The following is a 26,264-nucleotide window of genomic DNA, read 5'->3' as shown; positions in this document are numbered from 1 at the left end:
AGAATTTGAAATATAATAGGGCTATTTAATTGCTGGAAAGGTACTATCAGAAGAAATATTTCAGTTTTAGGAGGGATTTTATCTAAGTTAAATAGTTTAGTTCAGACATAGTATAGTTCTCTCTTTTTTCAGTGAATCTTTTTTTATCTGCAGTGTAATGACCAGATAAGGAGATGGAGAGAGATTCATATAAAATTTCATAATTGGAAAACTGAACATCCATTTCTTTAAAACATATTTTAATTTTCGGTGATCAACATGGAGAATAGAATTGTCAGGTTCTATATTTTGGTCTGATTTTAATTTTTAAATGTATGTATTAATTTCATATTTATATATTTAGATGAATGAAGAGTTATGTGGCAAGGCATGGAACTTCTACACCAGAAACTTAAAGAATATGTGCTTTCAGTAAGTGTGTATGCTATACTGAGTACATATACTATATATACAGAATAATTCAGTGAATTTTAAAGAAAAATCCTCTGTAGCTGAACTGTTTATATATTGTTAATGTAGCAAAAGAAAATTTTTACTGTAGTTTGAATGTTTAGATTATTTGGTTATGTCCTACTTCTGTAATGTTATTTTGAACTCAAATTATAGTGAATGTTAGGTGCCCACATATTCTAAATCCAATTCAAATTCTACTTTAATTCAGTAACAGTCTTCTGAATTCAGTGAGGTCTTTTGCCAGTGGATAAATAATCCCAGTAGAGAGCTGGTAATTACAGGACTGGGAATCAAAGATCTGAGTCCTCTTCACGGTGTTTACTTGATTTTTTCCCCCCTGAGTTTTAGCAATACATTAATTTTCCTTGTGATTCATTTTATCTTTAATTTGGGGAAAAGTCAAATAATAAGCAGGGATCCTGGTTTTCTATTTAAAAACTGCAAATTCTTTGATTAACCCCCTCCCCATACACACATTCTCTGATTTAAAAAACCCAAATCCGTGTTTTTCTGTGATTAAAATGAAACACTACTGTATGTAAGTATGTATCAGTATCAGTTGAACACAATGTTTTATTAATATATTTACAGTTTTAAAGTAATTTGGAAGCCAACAGTGCGTCAATCACTGTAATAAAATAAATTCTAAATAGTTACAAATTTTGGTGTTTGATTTTGGGTTTCTTACCATGGAAAATCAGAGCTCCCCCTGCCCCCTTTGCTCACCAGGACACGACTCCAGCTGCAGCTGTCCCTCCCCACAACACTGCTTTGTGGCACTGATAAGCCCTGCCCATGTTGTTGTCCCTCACTCCCCACCCACAGCCCCCCACCCCCACAGCCCTGCCAGAGAGGGCTCTCAGCTGCCAGAACTATTGGGCCAGGGACCCAGGTCTGGAACTCCCTGTTTCCCATCCTTCTCCTCAGCAGTGCCCGAGCCCTGGCTGCTGCCCTTGGGTGGGTGGGTGGGTGGGGGCAGGTGCAAGATGCCTGCTGTGGGTTTGGGCTCCCAGCCCTGCTGCCTTCCCCATGGAGCCTCTGTGGCTGAGCAGGCAGGACCTGGCTTAACAGGGCAAAATCAGGTGGGGACTGCTGGGAGCCCTGTGCTTCCATGGTGAGGTGCACGTTGCCTACCTGGCAGCAGCAAGGGTGCACAACTCTATGCTGCCATCCCTGCTGCTGCCAGGTGGGTACAGGGCACCTTGACAGGGTGGCGCAGTGATCCCAGCAGCAGCACGGGACTCCCCACCCCACCCTGCCCTGCTTCCCTCCCCTTGGGGCCTCCACAGCCCATGGGTAAAACCCAGCTCAGCAGGGCACAGCGGAGTGGGGAAGTTCATGCTGCTGTTGGGGAACTTGAGCCTTCAGTGGGCAGCCCACACTCACCCCGTGCACAAATCCAGGGGGCACATGCCCTCCATGACCCGTCTGGGAGTGTACCCAGCAGCAGGGAGCCAACCCCCTGCCACCCCCCACCCCAGACAAACCACTCACAGCTCTATCCCACTCTCTGCCCAGGCCCTACAGACACGTATGACTCCAGACGCCAAACCCCATGCACCACACTGACTGGCCAGCAGCTCCAGCTCTGCTCAGGTCCCTCCCTCCCTCAATTCCCACCCCATGGGTGTCTGGTGCCTCTTGAGCTGGGGGGCCATGTGCCCCCCTGACACCAGTCAGTGACTTGGGGGGAGGTCCCCCAGCGGCCAGTCCTGCTGACCAAGGGGAGGAGTCCCCTGGCGGCCGATCCTGCTGGCCAGGGGGACCGCTCTCAGTCACAATAAAAGTGGCTGCACTGCTTCTGGAAGCAGTGCGGTCGCTTTTACTGGCGGCCCTGCTCCCCGGCCAGCACTCACAGGGCGGGCACTGGTGCTCCTGTCTACCCCCCTGCCCACCAGCTACACAGGGTGCACCGGCGCTCTCAGGGTGTGCACGTGCACCCCTGTGTATTGCCTACACGTTGCCCTTGTCCCACCCCCCTGTGTTGTACTCACAGAGCGTACAGTGTGAATTAACAACAAGCAGGAATCTTATCAGGGGATAAGGCACAATGCATTTATTGTGGCATTAATGCCGCATTTATTGAAAACATAAGACACAAAATGAAAGAACAGCAGAGAGGTGGTGTTTCCTATTTCATACTTTCATACATACATACTTATACACTCTCACACACATACCCATTTATTCACACACATACACAAGGAGACAAACAGACAGTCCTGTAAATATCAAGATACTACCAGTCCTTAAGATACTTGGATTAGCTTGGTGGCCAGTCAAATTAACCATGAGGATTGAAGGCAGGTCTTGTTGGATGCGTACTGATATTGCTGCTCCTCTGTACAGGACAGACCCAAAGCCTCTTTGTTCTTGTCCATCTTTATAGTGATTGTTCCCCATACAAGTCTATGGGTCTTGCAGTGTCACTTCCCCTCAATGTCGAAATGATCCTCCTCTTCTGTTGTGATGTTATGATTGACAGACTCTTCTGGCGTTGTGGTCTGCAATTTCTTCCATCTGCTGTCAGCAGTTTCTTCAGCCATTGGAAGAAAACTTGGTCTTGTACTTTGTAATTCTTAACTGCTGATCTTGGACATTGTTGTAACCTTTGGCTGTTACAGTTATTTGAGCACACTAAAATGGATATTGGTTACCGACTAGAAGGATAGAAATACAATATCCTTTATTATAATTGGTTGCAAAATAATAATTGACAAATCAATGCAGGCAATATTAAGAGTATATAAAGGCAAATTAGCTTTTAGCACACCTGACTTACCTGCGGGGAGCTGCTCTCCAGGCTGCCTGAGAGCCATGTGCATGTGTACATGTACCATGCACATGGCACCCCTCTCACTCCTCCCACTCACCCCTCCCACTCCTCCCAGCCCATTGCAGGCTGGAACTCTGCCATTTCACACAAGGGGAATCTGCCATTTCACACATTTTTCTCCTTAAAAAGAGAAAACCCAGGTTTTTCTCCTTAAAAAGGGGAAAACTTGGGTTTACTATATTTTTCCATGGTGAACAGAAAACCCAGATTCCTGATAATAAGGTATTTGGACATTTGAATCATTCATAAAAATACTTAGTAATTTCTTTAGTATGGCCATGAGTTGTAAAAATCAAATACTTTTTCATTGTCATTAACTTTCATGGGAGATAAAGTTAGTTTCACAGAAGCCATCCTCTTTTGCGGGGTATACAGCAATAGCTACAGCTATAGCTGTTTGTTATTTTGGTATGCTAATCAAAGTGGTTTAAAATCTTGGTAATAAATCATAAAATTCCTCATTTAGTTTGGAATTAATTGTTCTCTTTATTTATAGTATGAGTTGGATTGAGACAATAAAAGGCCAGAAGGCCAGACTGAGACATTTTTAGTATGCAGAATATGTTCAGTTAAAATGTATTTTGTTTCCAAATAAGAAATACCTTGGCAAAGAAATGTTGTAGAGCCATTTTTATAGTTATCTTTCATACAGCTCAGACAAAGATAGATACTGTTGTGTATTAAATAAACAAGGTATGGTTCATTCAGACTATATTTCTCTCCCGGCTCTATTTCTGTCATACAAAGTAGAGCAAGAACAGTGGTTTTACTGAAGGATAAAATGATTCAGTTATACATATTGGTTTATGTTTTTTTATTTTGGTTTTGATTTATATTCCTGGAGAAACCTAAATAAATTGGTAGATCACAGTTCGGAAAGCGCTTAGGCAAGTTTTTAAATACAGTACTATTAAGGAAATCACTTGCTTAATTTTAAGCATGTCTTTTAAGTTCCATTGTTTTCAGTGGGACTTCCATACTTGATTCAACTAAGCAAATGCTCTTCTGTCTTTCTTGAATGTAAAACATTTATTGGACAAGGGCAGTAATAATACTGTATTAACTGAAATATGTAATGAATGGAACCAGTCAGGAATTTTATGAACTGTATTATTATCATATTAAGAGAAAGTATTATTAAAAAATATATGAACAGGAGGAATTATTTTTTTAAAATACCAGTTTTTGACTGTTTGGAGAAAAATAATATCAGTTTATTTTAATGAACTTGACATCTGTATCCTTCGTGTGAAGTTGCAGTTTTAGGTTTTTTATTTCATCCAGGTCAGGAACTACATTCATTATTTACTGTGTCTTAAAATTGCAGAGCATGGATGCAGTATTGTCTTTTGAAAAAAGAAGCAAGAAGAGATGCAGAGCAGAACATGGCTCTTGCAACAGTTCACTATAACTCCAGAATAATAAAAGTAATTGTACAGAAATGGAATGGTTGGGTTCGGTTTCACAGGGAACAAATGGCATGTAAGTCTTACAGGCTACTTTGCATAAACAGAAATAGGACTTGCGTACAGTAAAAACATAATATTTGGGTAACTGAGAAGCTATACAGTTTTTAGTTCTTTCATGGATGAAACTCAGTAGTATCTTAACAATACTCACTGGGTTCCATATTATTTTAAATATTCAAGTAATATTTTCAATGGACTGAATTTGGTGTTGCATATTTCACAGTAGTGAGGGTTTTTTGTGTAAAATATTTTTTCTTAGATTTCTAAGTTTAATGGAAGAGGCATGAGCTTGCTATTTCTTAGGGATATAATTCCAAGATTTAGTGGGAGCAATAGAAAAACTGCATTTAAAGAGTGACATCAAAAATCTGATTGTAAAGCTTGTTTAATTTATAATCAGCTAATTTCTATCTTTGTGACTTTTAAAAAGTCATTGAATTTTTTATAAACATTTAAAAAAAATCTTTCGGGCCTAACATCAGTTAAACAATTTTTAAGGGTCTTAAATTGTTCCATCTGTTGCTTTTAACACAGTTTTTAGTTTGTGTGTGTAAATCTGTTGATGTAAATTCAGCTGAATCATGTTTTAGAGTATACCTAAAGTACAAAAATTTACAATTGTAACCTTTTCTAGTGTGATTATGCTTTATCTATTGATTTCAGTGTGTTGACTTGACTTAACGTGACTAAGAGTATTTAGGTTTGGGAATGAAATGCCCAGTTTTGCTCCTAGCTAAAGTAAAATGTTAGTCATTAGTGATATAAACCAAAGATTAGAAGTTGGTTGTTGTATGTTTGTATGGTGCTTTCTGGAATGTAAGCGTAACAATGCTTTGAAATCCATTGCAAAATATATAGTAAATGGTGAGATAACAAGCTGTGTATAAACTAAGTGTAAGAGTTGTAAGAATCTTTGTTGAACATTAAGTGCTGTCTTTCAAGAAATACATTAATGTGTAATCATGATGAGACGCAGACAGAGTTTATCAGGGTACTGTTCCTGTAACTCATAGTTCGGTAAGTCTTTCCAAACGATTTCCATTTTAAAACTAGTTCAGGTTAATAAAACTGGCCTTTTTAAGGTAAAAGTTAAAATCAGGTATCCAGGACCAGGAACTGTGGCATGTGTATATGTATGTACACACATACATACATACTATACATATATAGGAAAAGAAAAACTCTGTTAATAGGAATTAAATTAAAGCCTACATTAAAAATATACTTTTAAGAACTGATTTCCCACCTTCCCCCCTCTCCACCAAACCTCCCCTTCTTTTGAGTCTGCATGGGAATCATTAAATTTGAGTGAGTGAGTTATGTTTTGTTCTGTTTCATGGAGCCAGGTGTTTCTTTTCTTTCACTTCAACAGTTTTTCAAACTTTCTGCTTCAAGGTTGGTAATTTACTGATTTTAGTAAACCTAATTTGCAGATTAATCAAGTCTTCTGCATAGTTATGTTAAAGAAAAGTATTTTGGTTGTGTTTTGACTGTTAACTTGGAATCTTATTGAATATTTTAAATGATCCAATACCACAGTGAGAATGATACAATTGATTTAAATTGTAAGAAATATATAGTTGAATCTGTAGAAATGAAATTCTATAGACAACCATTTGATAATGTATTTAACTGTAAGTTCTTTGCTTTCATAATTTTTATAAGCAACTATTTTTTTCTCCAGTGGCAGCCAGGAAAATACAATGGATCTTTAATGTTAAGTTGCTCAGAATTATCTTAAAGGCATGGCATGCAGAAGCGCAAAGTTCTGCAAAAACAAAAGCTTACTTTGAGGTATGTTATATAATATAATATGATATAATATAAATGTTGGATGATTAAAGAGTATCTCTATGAACTGAAGCTGCTGTGAGAAAGCAACCCTATGAATAAAATTTAAATGAGGTGTTTTATTCTGTTATTGGTTTTTAGTACTTATTTAACAGTGATTTGAAAATGCACTCTGTACCAGTGCTTACTCCTATTTAACCATGAAATCATAGTATTTAAAAACTTCCCTCTTAGACTTTCATGTCTCTAAAAATACATCCTGAGTTCCTTCCATTGTTTCAGTGATATAAACATACAATAAATGTTTCCATCAGGACTGTGCTTTTCAGTTGTAATTAGAAAGGAGAATTTAAGATTTTATTCAACTGTGTGGACTAGTTTAAGCTAACTGGAGTAGGGACATGTCAAGGGCACCTGTTTATGCCATAAAAAAATCCATTTTGCTTTACAAGCTGGCAGTGTTTCTGTTACTGCATTCTAGATGTTTGTTAGCATTACAGTACATTCCTTTAACATGATCTTTAGAAACTTTAGCCAACATGATGCTGACCAGGACTTAACAGTCATTGTAGTCTGCAAAAATCATGTTCGAGTGCTGTGTCAGCTAACAAAAATTAAATCATAACACAATGCTGACATTGGTTTGTCCCACTCTACATAGCAAACTTGTGGTCACCATCCTGTCAGCTAACATGACTCTTGACCATCTTATTTAAACATAAATAAACACTGTAATGTTGACACAGCAGGAGTCAAATGAGGACATCTTTAATTGTCCACTGAAGCCTTATTAGTGGGGAATTCATAGGGGGAATTGCTACATTAGATCAGTATTTTTTAACCTTTTTTTCATTTGTGGACCCATAAAAATTTCAAATGGAGGTGCAAACCCCTTTGGAAACTTCAGATGGAGGTGTGGTCCCCTTTGAATCGTAAGTGTGGATATTCACATACTTTTGATCATAGTAATCTTTCCTCTAGATGCCTGGGGGAAAGATTCCCCATCTTCCCCCTAGTTATCTTTCCCTAGGGGTCTGCAGACCACAGGTTGAAAACCACTACGTTAGATGATTTCCTAGGTGCCTTAGCCATAAGCCTTTTTCTGAGAGCACTTTTTAAGAGTATGGAGAATCCATGAAGCCTCTTTCTGTATTGGAGAGAGCAGTTGCCTTGAATTATATGCCCCTGACAGACATTAAAAAGAGGGTGCAGTGGGATCTAACGCACAATCCCAACAATTGTGCCTCCAAGCTGAGAGCTCCCCCTGCACTGGCAATCTTTGCTTCTGTGGCTGGGAGCCCAAGATCAAAACACTGACAGGGCTCCCAGCTGTAGGGATGTAGCATGTGTCCCCCATGACTGAGAACTCTGATCAGCTGATGGGGCTCCCAGCTAATGGGGCAAATGGTATTATGCTTATGTTTTTCATGACCTGATTTTTTTCCATTTTTTGTTGTTACAGATCACAATTGCCAGTCAGTCTTTTGCACTTTCAGTTGCACATTCTAGTCTAATGGACACAAGAAGTTCATAATGAATAACTTGCTCTTCTTTTTATTTATGACAGTCACATCCTGATCTGTTAGCATACGCTCTACCACCAGTAACAACTGAAAAATCCCATCATATTTTTATATGCATTCTCTATCCTTTTGTTTGGTCTGTAATGTCACTGCTTTTCTTGTATTTGTACTGCGCACTTGTTGCAAGGAGCCAAGTGTGCAATGCTACTACCATTGTTTTGCCATACTTTACAATTTCTGACCAACTTGGTACATGCATTTATAGGCTAAGTGCAGACAGTCAAACAGTCTGAATCAATTCAATTTTTGCCGGTTTCTCTAAACTGTGTAGATTGAACTGATAAGCAAGTGAACCGACGTTCACATTTCAAACAAGAAAGGCAGCCAGACCCCTGCAGTGGCCCATACCATTAGCTGGGGGGCAATAGAGTACACCTCCCAGCCTGCCGGCCACTGCAGTCACTGGGTGATTCTCCCAGCCTTGTCCCCTCCTCAGCCTCCAGGCCAACTGAGGCGGGGATAGAAGTCTACACAGACTTGGTTCTGCCCTGTGGAGCCAGAAGCCCCCCAGAGCCAGGAGCAGGGTTGGAGTCCCCCAGTCATGCCCCCTCAGCCTCTGGGCTGGCTGAGGGGAGGGAAGCCTGAACAGAGTCTTGGCTCCACCTCCGTCCCCCCTGCCCCCACCAGAGCTGGGAGCCAGGACTGAGGCTAGAGTCCCCCAGCCATGCCTGCCCCCCCACCCCCAGCTGGCCAACATGGCTAGGAGGACTCCAGCCTGTCTCCTGGCTTCTAGCCCCCACTGTGGGCTTCCCCCCACCAGCCAGCCTGGAGCCTGAGGAAGGGACATAGCTGGAGAACTCCAGCTTGGCTCCTGGCTCCCTGGGGTTGAGTCAAGCCCCCTTCCCCCCTCCTTGCCACACTGGGCTGCACTTGGCTGGGGGTCAATTGCCGGGCCAGAGGAGTGGGTTTACACCTCAACCCAGCTGGCCAGAAGAGTGATAGGGCTTCAGCTAGGGAGCAGAGGGATGGGTCAGACCCTGCTGTGCTGGAGCAGACGGAACAGCCCAGGGCTGCAAAGCATCCTGGGATGCTGGGGGTCTGTGAATTAACTTGAACCAGGAAGGGATCTGGGACAGAAATTCCATAGACCAGTTTGACCTTAATCAGTTAAGTCTGATACTACATCCAGCCAGGTTTATATTAAACCAGTTTCAGCCATTTTGAAAGCAGTTGAGGTGCACTGAACTTCCCTAGCCATGATCTCTTGATTTATCTGTTCTCTGATCCATCATTGTTTTAACATAGCTTGTGCTTAAAAGCTTGTCCTTCTGTGGCCCAAATTAAAGGAATAGTTTCCATTTTCAATCCTTCTTTCGAAGGAGCCAAAGGAAGATTGAATTTTCCATATTCTTTTAATGAGTATTTCTTTAAACAAAGCAACAAAACTTCTTGCAGCTCTTTTTTTCTCTACTTCTGTTTATACAGCTCTCATTTTCTGCCTAGTGACTTATAGTAAACATATTCTTTATGTACATTTAGAATGTTGTTTTTTGTCTCTCTTTTGCTACCTTACATGCTCATGTTCCATGTATCTTTCAAGGCCCTCTGCCCTTTTCTTCCGTTCTTCTTGTCAATATATAACTTTCTATATACGAATTACTTTTCATTACACTATGCAATGCTTGTTTCCTTCAAGTTTTCCTAGCCAACTTGCTTAGATCAGTCATTGTCCAATTTACTACTGCAGCTGACTACTGTACTGATAAGTTGAATAACTTACTCTTTTCTTTTATATTCCTTCCTTTTTCCATCAGAAACCTTTTCCTTTTAAAGAACTCCAAAATACTTATTACATTCAACGCTGTTGATATTTTTTAATTTCATAATGAGCTTTTATTCCCTATAACAATAGGACAGTTCCTTCTTAAGATACTCCCTCATATTTATCCTGAATCATCTTCCTATTTTTTCTTGGGCTTACCATGCCTGAATGCTCTTAGGTGCATGCATCATTCACTCTCTTCTTGCCAGCTGTGCAGCTCAAGCTTTAACCCTGTCATACCTGCTACTGAATTGGCTATTCAGCCAAAAACTTCTTCCAGTTCAGCATTGCTGTGAGTGGATTAAAACTTGAGCTGTGGAGTTTGCAAGGAGATAGTGAGTGACCTGACTTGAGTGAATGACTACCCCTCTTCCATGTGGCAGGGAAGGGAAGGCAGCACAGTGTCTACATGCCTTCATTCCAGTGCAGAAATCAGTTTCCTGGTTTAAAACATGCATCTTGATTTTGGATTGCTACTTTTGGGGAAAATGTGCATGTAGTCTGTGTTGCAGAGAACTTAGGTGCCCTGCTCCTTAGAGTGGGAACTGCTAGGGAGAGAGCCCTAGCAGTGAGTGGGGAGCCCCAGCTGCTGGTTACCAGGGCAACCAGAGGGAGCTAGTGGCCCACATCTGCCAGAGGTCAGCTAACCGGAAGGGGCAGGGCCTGGCCCACATATAAACCCCAGGGCTGAGACTATGAGGGCAGTTCCCTGCTAGCAGCCAAGGAGGAAGGAGCTTTCCCAGAGCAAGCCTGACTGCAGGTATTGCCTGTGACACCGGTGAGCGATGGAACACCCCTGGGGTGGCTTGAATGATGTTGTTATAGCCGGGTGGATTGAGTTTATGTTATAGCCCAGGGGCTTGTGTTTTGTTTGCTGTTTAAAATCGGTGGTTTGGGAGAGGCTATTCGGGGAAGGAGGAGGCCTCATAAGGGGTCCACAGCAGCGTGGGGACCCGGGCACCAGAGTGGATGCAGTATTGAGGGTGCGCCAACCTTGAATGCCAGAAAAGGCGCTGCATTGGGGGTGTGCTGACCCAAGTGCCAGGGAGGGTGCAGCATTGGGGTGCGCCGACCCCCAGCCCCAGAGAGCGGGCAGCGAGAAGCCCCAGAGAGGGCATGGAGTGAGACCAGGGCCACAGAGAGCCCGAGCACCAGAGAGGGTGCAGAGCAAGACAAGGGTTGCTGAGGGCCCAGGGAAGACAAGGGGGCCAAATTATAGCAAGGCCCAGATCGAACAACGTTGATTCCATCTGTGAGGCTTGGGGCGTGGTAAAGGGGTGGTTGGAGCCACACATAGCCCATAAGGCTAGAGTGCTCTGGAACACACATGGCAGAGTGGGACCCACAAGGGGTTCAGGAATCCACGGGGTCAGTGAGTACAGCAGAACCATGTCCAAGACAACGTAAAGGCAGCCTCCCTATTACCTTTACCATCAAAGATGTGGTGGGCAAGAATCAAGGGTGCTCCTTGGGCCAACTTGGCACGGGAAGGGGGCCTTGGGGAGATCACGCCTCTCCTGGAGGACCCTGTGCTGTGACAGTCTGCAAGTAAATATAGTAATGATCTCTGTAATCATTACATAGACTTTCCTTTTATGCCTCAGCATTGTTAACAGGGACATAATAAAGAAAGTAGGTGACCTTGGAAAGTCTCACACTGTATTCTTACTGTGTCTTATATTTTTTACCATTGTATTCCCAGTAGAATGCATATGTAAAGTATCCATTCTACCCACAGTGGATGTACTTCAGTAGTTTCAAGCACTCTGATAATTCAGTCAAGTGACACTGTATCAGATGGCTTGACATTATATATTCAACATATGCGCAGGTTTCTCAGATGCATTGGTGGTGATAATGATAAATTTGAAAAAGTCTTGTTTCAAATTAAATTAATATAAAAATACTACTAAAAATACTTTAAATTAGTATCTCAGAATTTAATAAATTTATACGACAGGTTGAAATTACAAATTGGATGAAGATAACTCTCCAGTGTAATAGATATGCCTGTCTTTTTTCCTTTTTTTATTTTTTAAAATTTTTTTGCAGCAATTGGAAAAGGAAGACCAGGAAGAATCTTTTGATTTACATCATTGTTTCTCTTCAGAACTAATCAAAGACAAAACATCAACCTCAAGAACAGTCAGCTATGAAAAGTCAATTTTACCAGAAAGAGCATTATTACAGGTTAGTAAAAAAATGTGTATAATTGGATCTTTATCTGAGGAAAAGTTGAAGAAAAAGGACTGGGTCATTGGTTTATACTAAGAAATAGACCCTCTGCTCAGTTATCCATAAGGGATCCTCTTGGGGGGAAAAATGATCTTTGCCCCTCATTTTACAAGTTCTAATCTGTCCTTGCTGTATACAATCCAAAAACATAAGTGGGTAGGAGCTTTTCCTTTACCCATTTTTGAGGTGAAAGTGACATTGCTGTACAAAGCTAAATTCTGTTCAGTTCTCTGAGCACTCCTACAGGATTGGGCTCTCTTGAGAGCTGTCTAGCTGCTCAAATTGGGCATTGTCACAGTCTAAAATGTAGATATTGAATGAAGTTAGGGGTATTGTGTGCTGGAATGGGGATATTCTGGGCACTTTTTGTGACTTGGTACACGCGTACCTCGTTTTATTGCGCTTCGCTTTATTGCGCTTCGCAGATATTGCGTTTTTTACAAATTGAAGTTTTGTGGCAACCCTGCGTCGAGCAAGTCTATTGGTGCCACTTTTCCAACAGCATTTGCTCACTTCGCATTTTTTAGCAATAAAGTATTTTTTAATTAAGGTATGTACATTGTTTTTTTAGACATAATGCTATTGCACACTTATATAGTATAGTGTAAACATAACTTTTATATGCACTGGGAAACCAAAACATTTGTGTGACTCGCTTTATTGCGATATTTGCTTTATTGCGGTGGTCTGGAACTGAACCCGCAATATCTCCGAGGTATGCCTGTAGTTAAATTCTATTTCAATCCCATTTTGGTACCTAGTTTATCAATCTAGATCGAGCCTTGTGTGGCTTTATCTGTACCTGGGAATAGTCTCACCGTAGTCAATGTGACTTCTTACCTTTTTAAGTCTTTTCTCAATCTAGGCTGTCCATCAAAAATACTTTTAGTTCTTTTGAAAAGCATTGTTCATGTGGAATCCTCTCTAGGTGCATGCTTGTAAGGCTATATCCTTTTGGCTAACAGTGTTCACTGGGGACATGTCAGCATCATTATAAATATCCATTTCTATCTTACTAAAGAAATGGGCAGCAAAATAAAACCTTCAAAGTGTCAACTTTCTTTGTACACTGTATTTGTGTAGTTGGTAGCTTTACTACTTTAGTTAGGTGGTTAAGTCTTGTAGGTTAAAAATTAAAATTAGAATTTTTGGGTTTTTTTAGATTATTTTCAGTTTAGGCTACACACTTACTCTTACACAGGGGTTCCAACAATGTCAGAAGTTAAATTACCATGATTCAAGGGCATTTTTATACGTGCCCCAACATGTTCTGATTAGAGTGCTTTGGTGTAGACTAGGGGTGTCCAACCTTTTTGAATGTGGGGCTGGATCATGAACTTTTTATCACCCAGTGGGCTGGTGAGCCATATTAAAAAAGGAGCCCGGCCAGGTCAGCACCGGCCAGCAGAAGCGGTGGCGGAGCCGGGTGCCACTCGGAACTGACTGGCACAGGTATGGGGAAAGCGCAGCTGAGCCCCGGCTGCTCCAGCGGGGCTCATCTTGTCCCGAGCGGCATGCAGCTACTCCTCTTTCCACACCACTGCATCAGCAATGTCAAGCTGACGCAGTGCATGTGGGACCCTTGTCCCTTCCCAAGCCCTTCAGCAGCCATTAGGAAGCTACTGCAGGGGTGGGAATGAAAATAAACCGTGTTTACTTTCGTTTTCTGTTGCAGCACCGTGGGCCTCAGAAAATGCCTTGGTGGGCCACATGGCGGCCCACGGGCCATATGTTGGACAAGCCTGGTGTAGACTACCGTTCTAATCAGACTGCTCTGGAGTGCTGCAGTGTCTCATGTATTTAGTGTCTCTGTGTTTCAAAATGGCAGTGGGGGCACTTTAACTAAAGCTTTCCAAACGTTAAATACATGAGATTCTGCAGCTGTTTTAATTAGAGTGGCACCTAAGACCTGCTCTAATTAAAATGCTCCTCTCCCCACCCTGGAGCACGTGTATAGGCACCCCAAGACTCGTTCCTCATGTGAAGCTTCAGTGCCAGCTGGGGGCATTTTTGGTGCTGAATCTGGCTAGGAAAGGAATGTATTTCTGAGCTGTGCCCCATACATCACACTTTCTAAGCAAACTTAAAACACTAGACAAAACTGCCTATAGTTTTTTCTTCCTGAGAACTCCATGCAAGCCACCTTAGACACCAAGTGGAAGGTCAAATTTAGGCTTCTGTCACTAGGTCTTCATTACTGCCCTGGTAAGTCAAGAACTCCAATCTGATTGTTTGGAAGAATCTCTAAACATCCACCATTATTTCAACATCAATAGCTGACTGGGGCAGAAGAGCACCACAACAGGAATAAATGAAGGTCTAAGTTACTTTATCTGGTGCCTGATTAGTCAGGACACAAGAAATATCAGACTTCTGACTTGTCTTGGGCTCAACCTCCTAAAGGCCAAAAGCCTGGTCCCATGATACCAATTAGTGTGAATATTAATAGTATCCTTCAAATTTATTAATCAAATCTTCCTTGGCATATACTCTTTGATGCCAATCTTGGCACTGGGTATAGCTTCATTAGTAAGTCACCTGGTCCCAGGCCCCCAGGTATTATGAATCATTTTGGAATCACATTCCTTGGTACCTAGTAACTCTCTAATGGTTATTTTGGTACTCAAAGCATTTATATCAATTGACTTCACTTGGGACCTGGAATTGAAGTCACCTCTTCTAGCAGGACTGAGTGGTAATATCCAAGCTACTGATTACTGAGCCATCAGTACAAGCTAAGCAAATATCTTTAGTACCAACATATCCCCCTTTGAGATGGGGCACTCTGTCACAACCCTTCTAGTGGAAAAAAATGTAAAAAACGAAGAGTGAATCTCTTACTTGTTTTAACTACTGCAGAAAAAAGAACAGTGTAGTGTGATCTTGTCATTCATCTCAGATGGGGCAACAAAGCCCCATTATGCCTACTTCTGTGAAGGGCTTGAACATATCCTGAGGCCACATTAAGACAATGGCTGTGACCCAAGATATACCATTATAAATAGTATATCACATAGGAACACCACATAAAACCCTGGACATTACACTTTTACACTTTTCTATATCCAGCAGGCTCAACATATCTGTAAATAAATAAGCATTGCAGCCTGCAGAAGACCTGCAGCATATTCCACCATTTACTCCAGCCACATCTGAATGATTTCATAGGAGATACCTGGTACCATCCAGGACTAGAATATTTTTTATTTCCTACTTATTTGCTTTTAGGGAAACAGTCTAAACAGTAGGGACCTTCAAAATTCACAACCAGAGAGAGGGTTTAGCTTCCGTAGTAATTAATACTTTGAGTAGTGTGCACTGATGCCCAGGAGAATGACCTGATATTTCAAGTATGAATACTTGAACTAGGATAAATTGTCTCAATCTATGAACAGCCTACCAAAAGAATTTGGAGGAATTGATGGTCATTGTAATAAGAGCAGGGGTTGTCAACCAGGGGTATGCATAGGCCCAGGTGTACTTGGAAAGGGGTTAGGTGCTGGGGGGTATGTATGGACAGGTGGGGACAGAGCACTGCCTCCCAGGAGCAGGGCCAGGGGGGATGAGAGCAGCAGCTCCCCTCTGCGGGCTACACAGGTGCTGCCCAGCCAGCCGGCTGTTGCGGGGAGGGGGAAAGAGCTTGCACATGGTGGCTTCTGCCACCATCTACCACACCGCACCACCACTGTGTGCAAGTCCCCCCTGCTGTGTGCCTGGGCGCCACCTCCCCCACTCTGCATCCAGGTGCTGCAACACCCCTGCTCTGCCAGAAGTGTACCCAAAAGGGGTACACTCCTTTAAAAAGGTTAAAAACCCCTGTAATAGAGGAACAAATGAAGAAGGCCTTTGGGGTCTTCAGTGAAGTCCAAACAATAATTGAGCACCTTCTCTTGGAGGACAATGATCTTTTTAATTCTAGGAAAGATGAAGCACTCTTTCCCTAGAGGATTCTATGGTAACTCTGTTCTTTGGCTCCTTGTGTTTTAACTCCAAAAAAAGGAAGCCAGGTTGTCACTGCTGCAAGCAGCATTCCTGTAATACTACTGTCTGGCTCAGAGGATCTCAGCTTTTAAGAAAAAGCAGATGTTCTACTGGAAGCAACAAAATCTTTGCCTTTTCTTTTGGAACATCCTTCAAGAGTTGATTTTCAGGGCAATATTGAAACTGCCCAAGGATTTTTTCATTTCAGCTCTGTAAGGGGAGCCATTTCTGGGAAGCCTGCTCTTGAATCTCCCCAGACCAATGAGTCCTGGAGAATGTAAACAAAGGTTATGTTGTTCAATTCCAGTCCCGTCCTGCCCGTTTCTTTTTTAGGGATTCTTCTTACAAGATAACAGTAAAGCAAGTAGAGGGTTCCCTTTTTCAATTTGGAGCAGTGGAAGAAGTTCCCTTAGAATTCAGGAGCATGAGATAATTCAAAGGTAGAATAATTCATTCCCATTATTTTCTCTTTCCAAACCAGAATAAGGTTGATGTCCCATTCTGAACTTTTGACATAACAACAAATTAATGTGTCATTTCAAATTGAGGATGGTGATTCTGGCCTCTACAATTTCATTTTTAGTTTATCAAGACTAGTGTGCAGCTGTTAACTTATAGCTGTGGATGCTTATTTCCCAAGAAAAGATCAACTTGAAGTCAACAAAGAAATTGACATTTGTTCTGGCTCAAAGCATAGAGGTCGTAGGAGCAGGTTCCATGTCAGTGAGAGTTTGCCTTCCATAAGAAATATTCTGGAAAATAGTAAACTTCATTTAACCAACTTCAGTCTTACCCTAGAACACTCAGATTTTCTGGATACAGAAATCAGATTTGTATGCCTTGGATTTCTTATATACAGAGCTTCTCGCTCATCTATGTGACAATTTGCCAGTTTACACTTTCTGTTAGGGCGGTTGAAATCAGTGTATCTGTACACCGGACACGCTGGTCCACAAGGAAGTTGTCTCATTTAAGTAGTGGAAGGCCCAGATACCCAGTGGCCTTCCACTGCTTTTCCAGATAACGTTTCTCTGCTCTTCTACCTGTTAAGATTGGTGACCCATTCCTCCACTCAGAAGTGGGCTTTTAGAAGCACATTCATTTCAAGGATTACAGTGTAATCAGGAAGCTTGTTCTTACATTAGTATTGCAGAGCTAGGAATAATCTGTTTGGCTTGCAAAGTATTCCTGGCACTGCTTTGGATGCAACAGTTCTATGGCTAATGGACAACACCACAACTGTGCATAATCCCAAGACAGAGCAAAAACTAATTTATTTTCTATCAGAAAGATATATCCACAAGTTAACTATCTCTAAAAATGCTACATTCCAAATGGAATAGTTCCAGTGGCTCTTCACCTTCCCAGTCTTTTAGGAGATCAATTCAGCAAATATATTGCTTGTGATTTGTCAGACAACCATAAAAGATTTGATCTGCAGAATATCTTTTACAACTAGGGATTTCCAGTAGACTTGTTTACCACAGACCAGTGGCTCCAGAAAGGCAACAGTCAGGCTATAGGCAAACAAGGTTCTTTGGGTAAATGTGGTATTTTTATTAGACCAACTAAATAGTTGGAAAATTGTTCTTTGCAAGCTTTTGGGCAAAACACCCTCCTTATCTTTAACTGTGAAGACTACATAAAAGAAGTCAACAGACAACTCTCTGATACCACCTACTATGAAAAACTAGAGGAAGGTTCACCTCCCCTTTTCACCTTAAAACTCAAAACCACCATCAAATCATTTGCATCTGAACTACAAAAATAACTACAGAACTTGATTTGACCCACTACCCAACCAAGGTACTTTTTACTTGGTTCCTAAAATCCACAAACAAGGGAACCCGGGCAGACCTATAATATCCAACCATGGAACCCTAACTGAGAAAATATCAGGTTTCATCGAATCTGTCCTAAAACCTTGTCACCCAAAAAACAAATTTTGTTCAAGACACAACAGACTTTTCTATGAAATCTTAAAAACACAGGCTACCTTCCCAGCAATACCCTTCTAGCCACCATGGATATTACCAGCTTATATACCAACATCCCACACCAGAATGGCATCCAAGCCTGCCTTACATAGCTACAAGAGAAAGATTACAACTCAGAGTACAGACCTAAAGATATTGCTGAACTTATATACTTCATCCTCACATGCCAATTTCAGTTTCAATAACAAACACTTCCTCTAGACCATGAGCACAGCTATGGGCACCAAAATGGCCCCATGATATGCCAGCCTTATTATGGATCACATGGAAGAAGAATTCCTCAAGAACTGCACCATCAAACTAATGCTATACTTAAGATATATAGATGACATCTTCATCATGTGGACCAAAAACCTGCAATCGCTGATTGATTTCCATCACAAATTCAATAATCATCACCCCTTCATCCGATGCTCTCTTGAATAATCCGGTGCCAATGTTTCCTTTGTAGACACTATGATCAATATACAGAATGGTAAAATACAATCCACCATATACAAGAAACCCACAGACCAATATACATATCTACACAGAACCAGCAATCACCCTAAACACACCAAGAAAGCTGTAATATACAGCTAAGCCCTCCGATATGACCAAATTTGCATTGAGAACACCCGTGATCGTCACCTCACAATTCTCAAAAGGACTTTCACTTAACAAGGACAGACCTCCAGAGAGATAGATCGTACTTTTGAAAGAGCCATCCAGATACCACATGAAAAATTGTTGCAGTACAAAAGGAAAATCCCCACAAATCACACACAGTTATGACATACCATCCTTCCCTGGAAACTATACAGAATATCCTCAAAAAATTGCAAGCCATACTAAAAGAAGCCCCAATTCTTAAAGAGATTTTTCCAGAACCACTTTTCCTAGCTTTTAAAAAAACACCGAATCTCGCCAATCTCATCACCAGAAGCAAACTTCCTATGGCCCAAAACACACTGAATGGATCCAGCCCGTGCTGGGACAAGAAATGTAGAACCTTCCAATATATCTCCAACACTCCCACAATAACTACACCCAACAAGAGAGCCATCACCATTCCTGGACCTTATACCTGCACCTCCAGAAAGGTAATACATCTCATCCAGTGCATTAAATGCCCTGATGGAAAATATGTAGGAGAACCAAACAACTGCACACCTGTTACCTGTGGGTGCAGTTCTCACAAGACAACCACTCTCTCTCCAATCTCTCCGTTCTAATCCTCAAAGAGAATTTAGAAAAACACCTTTTGTCGGCAAGCCTACAATCTTCACGTCATAAATATACTGGATACAAAAAATCATGGACTAAATATAGACATTGGATTTATGGTACATTATGTCTTGCCATTGGATAACCCCAGGTAACCTCTCTACATCTTACCAATTGCATTCTATCACCAGGTCAACATTCCCCCCTTTCTCCCCCACCTACCTGTCTCTCACCTGTTGTCTCACCCATGGCCTCTGAACCTCATTGCCACGTATTTGCATTTTCACAGACCTGAATTTTGCATATTGACTTCTATTCCATCCAGGAGAACACAAAACAACAGCAGACTCTCCCTATGCCTCAAGAAGGGTTTTGTGCCCAAAAGCTTGCAAAGAACAATTGTTCCAAGTATTTATTTGGTCTAATAAAAATATTGCATTTACCTGAAGAACCTTGTCTGCCTATGTCCTTAGGACAACACAGCTACAACCAACACCCCTGAAACTATTAGCCTGTAGAACCCTTTTCTCATCCTTTGGACACTTGAATGAATGTATGTTTTTTCTGCTGATCTAGCGATCCTGAGAGTTCAGAGGAAGCGGAGGCAAGACCCAGAATTGATCATTGTAATAGCAGTATCATGGGTCCAGCAGCTCTGGCTGTTAGATCTGCCAAACCTCTCAATGTATTCCCCTACCCTCCATTCAGTTTAAAGAATAATGATCAGGTCCTTTACATGGACCCAGCATTTTTATATCAGACAGCCTGAATGATACCTAGATAACTCAATCAAAGCAATCTCATCAGCTGATGATTAAACAGTTCTCCAAAACAGGAAAGCCTTAATTAGACTGACTTGCCCGGATCTAAAGTGAAGCCTCAGTTGTGTCTCTTGTAGACAGCTATGTGGCCAATATTGGACTGTTCACAAGTCTTGAAGTAGCTTGTGAAATAGGGGAAGCTAAACTTCATACTTGATGTAGTAATGGCACTCTTCTACACTGACAAGATAAAACCTTTCAGGAATATACGTAGATTATTTGTTTTATTTTTTGGCACAGAGAATTAGGAGTCCAGCTTACATACGCTTACATGCCCTCAGAATATATAAAATCATGGACACCTGAATGGGGTATTCCAGCTTTTCTGAAGAAAAAAAATGTTGTGACTACATGACACCTGTCCCTTGAACCAAAGTAACCCAACCTGGGGGAATTGTTTCTTCCTGGAGCACCTCTTCCTGGAATACTGCTTTATTTGCGTGCATGTGACCTAGGGCAGTTATCTCCAGGTTTCATTAGTTTAGCCCTGGGCTACATGTATCTCCAGCTGGACAGGGACTGATTTACAAATTAGCCACATTAGATCCACCTTGTCTTAGCAGTGCACATTCTACTAGAGCAGTTTATCTGAAGCCTGTCTCTGTTTTGAAAAAATTTAGGCCAGTGACAAAGAGCTTGGTCTACAACCTTATAATGCACTATTTTTAGTAGAGACTTTCAGCTAGGTTGTCTATTTTGGGAGGGCTTTGAAGTATCTATTACTAGCACCTCCAAGCAAAACAATAATTTATTCTTGGGTACCAAGACTGAACGAACAAAAGAAAGAACGAACAAACCTGGTAGAACCAGTTAGCCACATTGATTTTATGACTTGCCCTCTGCTGTTATTACAGTCTTCCTTTGCTACTGTTCTGTATTGATGAAGGAAATTAGGGTAGTTGGACCCATTCTACACTATTTTTACCCTGAGCAGATGAAGTGGGGAGGCCTTTAGGGCAAGGACATGACCTGAACAAACTCTGTTGGTCAAAAGAATCTGATCTTGCATGCACTGGGTGCTTATATGTCAAAGGCAGAATCCCTATGGACTATATAGCTGGACGAACCACGGTTACTGTAAGATAAGTGATTTAACTGTGGCTAAGAGCTCTCTGTACACGAGGCTTAAAAAGCCATTGAATATTTGCTTTTTTATTCAGTTTATGTATCAAATTATTTTTATAGCCTATTTAAATCAAAGGTAACTGCCAAGTACTACTTTAGTGGGTTAGCAGAAAACATTAATGCCTTTCATTCCTAGAGAAAGTCCAACTCTGAGGTCTGGAGTGGGGTTGTGAAGCAGTTTGCCAAATCTGAGACTGCTTATGTCACTCTCTGTCTGTGTGTGTGTGTGTGTGTGTGTGTGTGTGAAAATGTTGTTATAAAGAGCAAGGAGGATTCTACAGACTGAAGAATTTTTAAAAAATTAAAATCATAGTTATTCACACCACTTAAATGTTATTTTGCTCTAATTTAGTATATACGAATATATTTATATTTGTTATTGTCAGATACTAAAATCAGCTTTGTTTGATACTTTGAGCATAATTTTCAAACAAGATTTCTCTAAGATGTCCAAATCCCCAAAATCAGATTTAAAGGAATTTGTGTTCTAAAAGAAATTAAAAATGAGTCATTACCCACATCAAAAACAGAAGAAACTCTTAATAATAATATGGATATCTTATTAGATGTCAATAGTAGCACTGTAGTTAAGTTAAAAAATTGGATTTTTTCACTTAAGCAGTTCTTCCCAGGAAAGAATTCAACCTTGGTGTTTGATTTAGAGCACATAACCTATGAATATTTACATTTGGGTGCCTGTAGATGTGCCACAGCACTGTTGTGACATGCTGTAATAACAGCGTGTCGGAGCAGATTTGGTTAATAGAGTCTGCTGGAACGTGGTAATTACTGTGCTCCAGCCAGCCTCTGCATCTCATGTATTACCATCCCCTATTTCAAAATGGTGGCGGGGGCACCTGAACTAAAGCTTGGTGAACAAGCTTTAGTTCAGGCGCTCCTGCCGCCATTTTGAAGCATGGGGACGCTAATATATGAGATGCTGAAGCATTTTAATGAGAGTAGCTCTTGGAGCCTCTCTAATTAAAGCGCCCCTCCCATCCCCAGAGTGTATGTAAAGTGCCCCTTTTCTCCAAACTAAACATCCTCTAGAAAACTGAGATCTACTTGGTTCTCAGTAGACCACTGAGAACTGAACATCCATTCATATCTCAATGATCTACAGTATGTAACTTAAAATATAGCATCTTCTAAAGACTTGTTTTCCTGTGGCAGAGTTCTGTGGCTTTCTTTCCTTACACATGTGAAACTCATCTTGCACTCTGGGCTGGATCCAGACTGTGGGTCTCCTTGTGGGCCACATGTAGCCTAGGACACAAGGGAGCTAAGGCTCTGACCTGGGGCTTGTAGCAGTTCCAGCTTTGGTGGCAGTTTGAGATCCAGTATGGGGCATGAGGTGGGGACTGATGTCTTGGGATGTAGGGCTGGGGCACTGTGGACAGGTGAAGTGGCCAGAGGGCAACCAGGACTGTATCAGCCCTCACTCAGCTTTCTGCTGATGATCATCATGTCCCCCGTGGCCTGAGGGCCCTGGCTTCTGTGGCAGATCACTTCCCCTGGCCCTGCTGATAGTCCAGTGGGCTGAATAGGGCGGCTCTGTGGGCCATATGTTTGACATTCCTGCCGTACATTTTGCACTACAGAGGATGTTTGGCAGTGGATCCTCACAGAACCAGGGATCCATTTTAAGGCAGCATTTGTTTGAGTAAATGTGGTTAATTTATTTAGCGTTGTTTTCTAATTTGGCTTTTGTTGTTTTTTCTACTTCTATTTCCATGCACAAAAATGTGCACCAGTCTCCATTTGCTGCTGGGGTGAGATCTGCCCCTCCAGAGCACTTGCAAGTAGAACTGCTGACTAGGGTTTTCCCCTTCCTTTGTTGTGGTTCCTCTCTAAAAGGCTAAATGAAAACTTCACAATTATGGTACTGTTGGAAATGGCTGCTCTGCTTCTAGACCTCTAGATACAGAATTCTCTTCTAGGTTTAGTACTATCAGAAAAGTCTTTCCAACCATTTTGAAATTCAGAACTCAGAAGCTATTACATAACTGACTGATTTTTTTAAAAGGTATAGCGCCAATCTAAGTCCCTACCTTTGCTATTAAAGAGAACTAAAGGCCAGTCAAGGACACATTGGAATGAGCAATAACGAATGCTGCTTCTGCCTTCTCAATTTGTATTTAGTTGCCAAAGGAACTGATGCGCATCTTGAACCTACAATTTCTGAGTATGCTCAGGCACAATTTCTTTGTGACTTCTATCAAACACTTGAATGTTTAAGATAGATTGATACCTTTTAGGTATCTATCTTATATCAAACCAAAAATTTTACTTAGATCATATTTATTTAATTTTGACAAAACCCGCTTTAGATAATTCATCATGGGATGCCAATATCTGAAAATTTCAGGTCACATAAAGAATTTCTAATCCTGTGGGAATTGCACTTCCAAATTTCACAAGATCCTTATGTGCATCCTTACTCATGTAAGTAGCTTTAAACAAATTTGGCTGCAGACAACTCCATGAACCCCAGAATAGTAAAAAAAATGACTTTCTTCCTTTGTTTTTATTTCAGAGTTGATAGGCTATGTAAGGAAGCTTAAAAAGTCTACATTTTCCCTGTGATAAATCTAATTATGGATCACAGTGAAGTATACAGAATCATCCTTTCCCCTCAGATTGGTTGCACATAATGAATAGGTTGCAGAAACAATAATGTGTATCCACATTCTAGCCAGCAAAAGATCAAGACCCAGCTCCTAAATTAAATATGCCTTTATGAAGTATAACTTGCATTTAAGGAATATTTCCAGGTTTTCCTTTGTGAATATACTATGTATTAAATAGGAAATGCCAGAGAAATCAATCTGACCAACTCATTTGCTGAACATATTGATAAATTCAGAATTGCAGAAAAGCAGGTGCTGATTTAATCTTTGAATGCATTACTAGCTTCATGTTTTCAATTCTGGAATGTTTGCTTTGCAACATGTTGAGATTTATAAAATTTTGTAGTCTAATTTTTTCAAGAAAGATTATTAGAAACAGCAGTTTGGAGACAACTTGGTATCAGGCTTAACTTAATAGGAAAATACATTTAAATTGATAGTCTGTTCTCCTCCATTTTTAGATTCTTACATCAAAGTATTATTTAGGACATTCCAAGCAAAGCACTAAGAAGTTGGGCATTTTTTTAAAAAAGGATTTTAGATAAAATTGATGTAACTAAGTCCAAGACTCAGCTGCTTTGTAGCTGTGTTGATGCCTAAATTCGTAAGCTGCCTCACTGTTTTAATTTTAAGGCTTTCAAAATGCCTAGTGTCTTGCTTCTGTGTACTCCCAGTACTGCCCCCTTCTGAGCAACTTAGTGCCTAACTACCTCCTAAACATGACTGGGATCCACAACTGAATGAATGAATATCTCAGTGCCTTGGGGCTGGGGGTTGGAGTGGGGAACTAATTCAGGATGTGTCTTCAGACTACACCTAATACACATCAACAAAATTAGGCACCTCCCAGAATACAGTTGGAGCTTATTACAGTGGAGCCATATGAGGTGGTAATAGTGGTATGGCTCAGCTTTTATACAGTAACTCCCTATGGTTGGAGCACTGACTCAGCATATAGGAGGTCTGGATCCAAGTCCTCTTCAACTTGAGTTGGTACAAGTCTATCTCCCAGGACAGCGCTCTAACCACCATGTTATGGACTAGGTTTGGTTGGAATATTTTTTTCCCCGCCAGTTGAAGTTGTGCCACTGTAAAGAAAATAAATCCAATTAGGCAAGCAGGAAGGAAGATACATGACCCTGTAGTTAGAACATTTATCAAGGAGGGGGGATTCCTGGGTTGTAATCTCTGGCTGTCTATACATGTGCTTGGCGGTTTGGGTGGGGAGATACCATTTCAATTTGAGAGGTTCCCAGGCAGCTGTTCTAATTAAAATGCCTCACCATTAAGTGTATTAATCCTCTGCATGTTTCAAAATGGCTATAAAATGCTTTATCTAAACCTCATTTGATGAGATTTAGTTAAAGCACCCTGAAGCCATTTTAAAGCATCCAGGGGACTTAATACATGTAACTCTTAGATTAAGATGCTTTCAGGTCAGCAGGGTCAGATGGCACACATCCTAGAGTAGTAAAGGAATTTGTTGAGATCATCTGAGAGCTATTGGCTGTCATCTCTGAGAGCTTCTAAAGGTTGGGTGAGGTCCCAAGTGGTTGAAAAAGGGCAACTGTAAGAATAGGAAGAAGGAGGACCTGAGGAATAGAGACCAGTCAGTCTGACCTCAATACCTGGAAGGATTTTGAAGCAGGTCATCAAGGAATCTATTTTGAAGTACCTGAAAGAAAACAAGATAATCAGGAACAGGCATCATGAGCAAGAGCAAATCATGCCTGACCAAACTGATTTCCTTCTCTGATAAGGTGGCAGGCTCTGAGGATGGGGGGAGATGTAATACGTTAATTTTAGCAAGGGTTTTAGCCTATCTCCCCTGCTTTCTTGAGCACATGGATCATGCCAAGCCCCCCATACCAGTTCAGGTAGTCCAGCTCTCCCCCACTGTGTGTGTAGCACCACTCACTATTTCCTGGCTTCTGGGTCAGGAGCAACCAGGGGCAATGTGAAGGGAGTTGGGAAGGAGACCACAGGCTGTACAGTAAACTTTTGGGGACCAGATTTGGCTAGTGGGCTGCAAGTTGAACAGCTCTGAGCTAAGGAAGTACAAAATAGATTAAATTTTGCAAGGTGGATATACATATGGCATGAGGTGGTTGAGCATGATGTTCCAATGATTAATCATCAATGGTTTCATGTCTAGTTGGGGGGAAAGTATTGAGTGAGTTCCCCAGGGTTCTGTCCTATGTACAGTATTGTTTAAGAGCTTCCTTAATGATTTGGGCAATGGGATTGAACGCACATTTAGAAAATTTGCAGATGGTGCCCAGTTGGATGGAATGGCAAACATTCTGGAGGGTAGGGCTAGGATCCAGAATGACCTGGATAAACTTGAGAAATGGTCTGAAATGTATCAGATGAAA

The 26,264-nt window shown here is 41.2% G+C and overlaps 1 protein-coding gene across 3 annotated transcripts in view; it reads left to right on the top strand.

The window, feature by feature from the left end:
- FBXL13 (F-box and leucine rich repeat protein 13) overlaps nucleotides 1–26,264 on the top strand; it is a 195,991-nt gene that overhangs the window by 28,275 nt on the left and 141,452 nt on the right. For all 3 annotated transcript variants that reach the window (XM_090041955.1, XM_090041954.1, XM_090041956.1), the window contains exons 4-7: nucleotides 344–411; nucleotides 4,617–4,771; nucleotides 6,443–6,552; nucleotides 11,947–12,084. In XM_090041955.1, coding sequence (XP_089898081.1) covers nucleotides 344–411; nucleotides 4,617–4,771; nucleotides 6,443–6,552; nucleotides 11,947–12,084 — 471 coding nt within the window. The remainder of the gene's footprint in view (nucleotides 1–343; nucleotides 412–4,616; nucleotides 4,772–6,442; nucleotides 6,553–11,946; nucleotides 12,085–26,264) is intronic.

This window comes from Crocodylus siamensis, chromosome 4, assembly GCF_052110815.1.
Source record: "Crocodylus siamensis isolate JL-2025a chromosome 4, ASM5211081v1, whole genome shotgun sequence".
Classification (NCBI taxonomy): Eukaryota; Metazoa; Chordata; order Crocodylia; family Crocodylidae; genus Crocodylus; species Crocodylus siamensis.
This window is presented reverse-complemented; position numbering and strand designations above follow the sequence as displayed.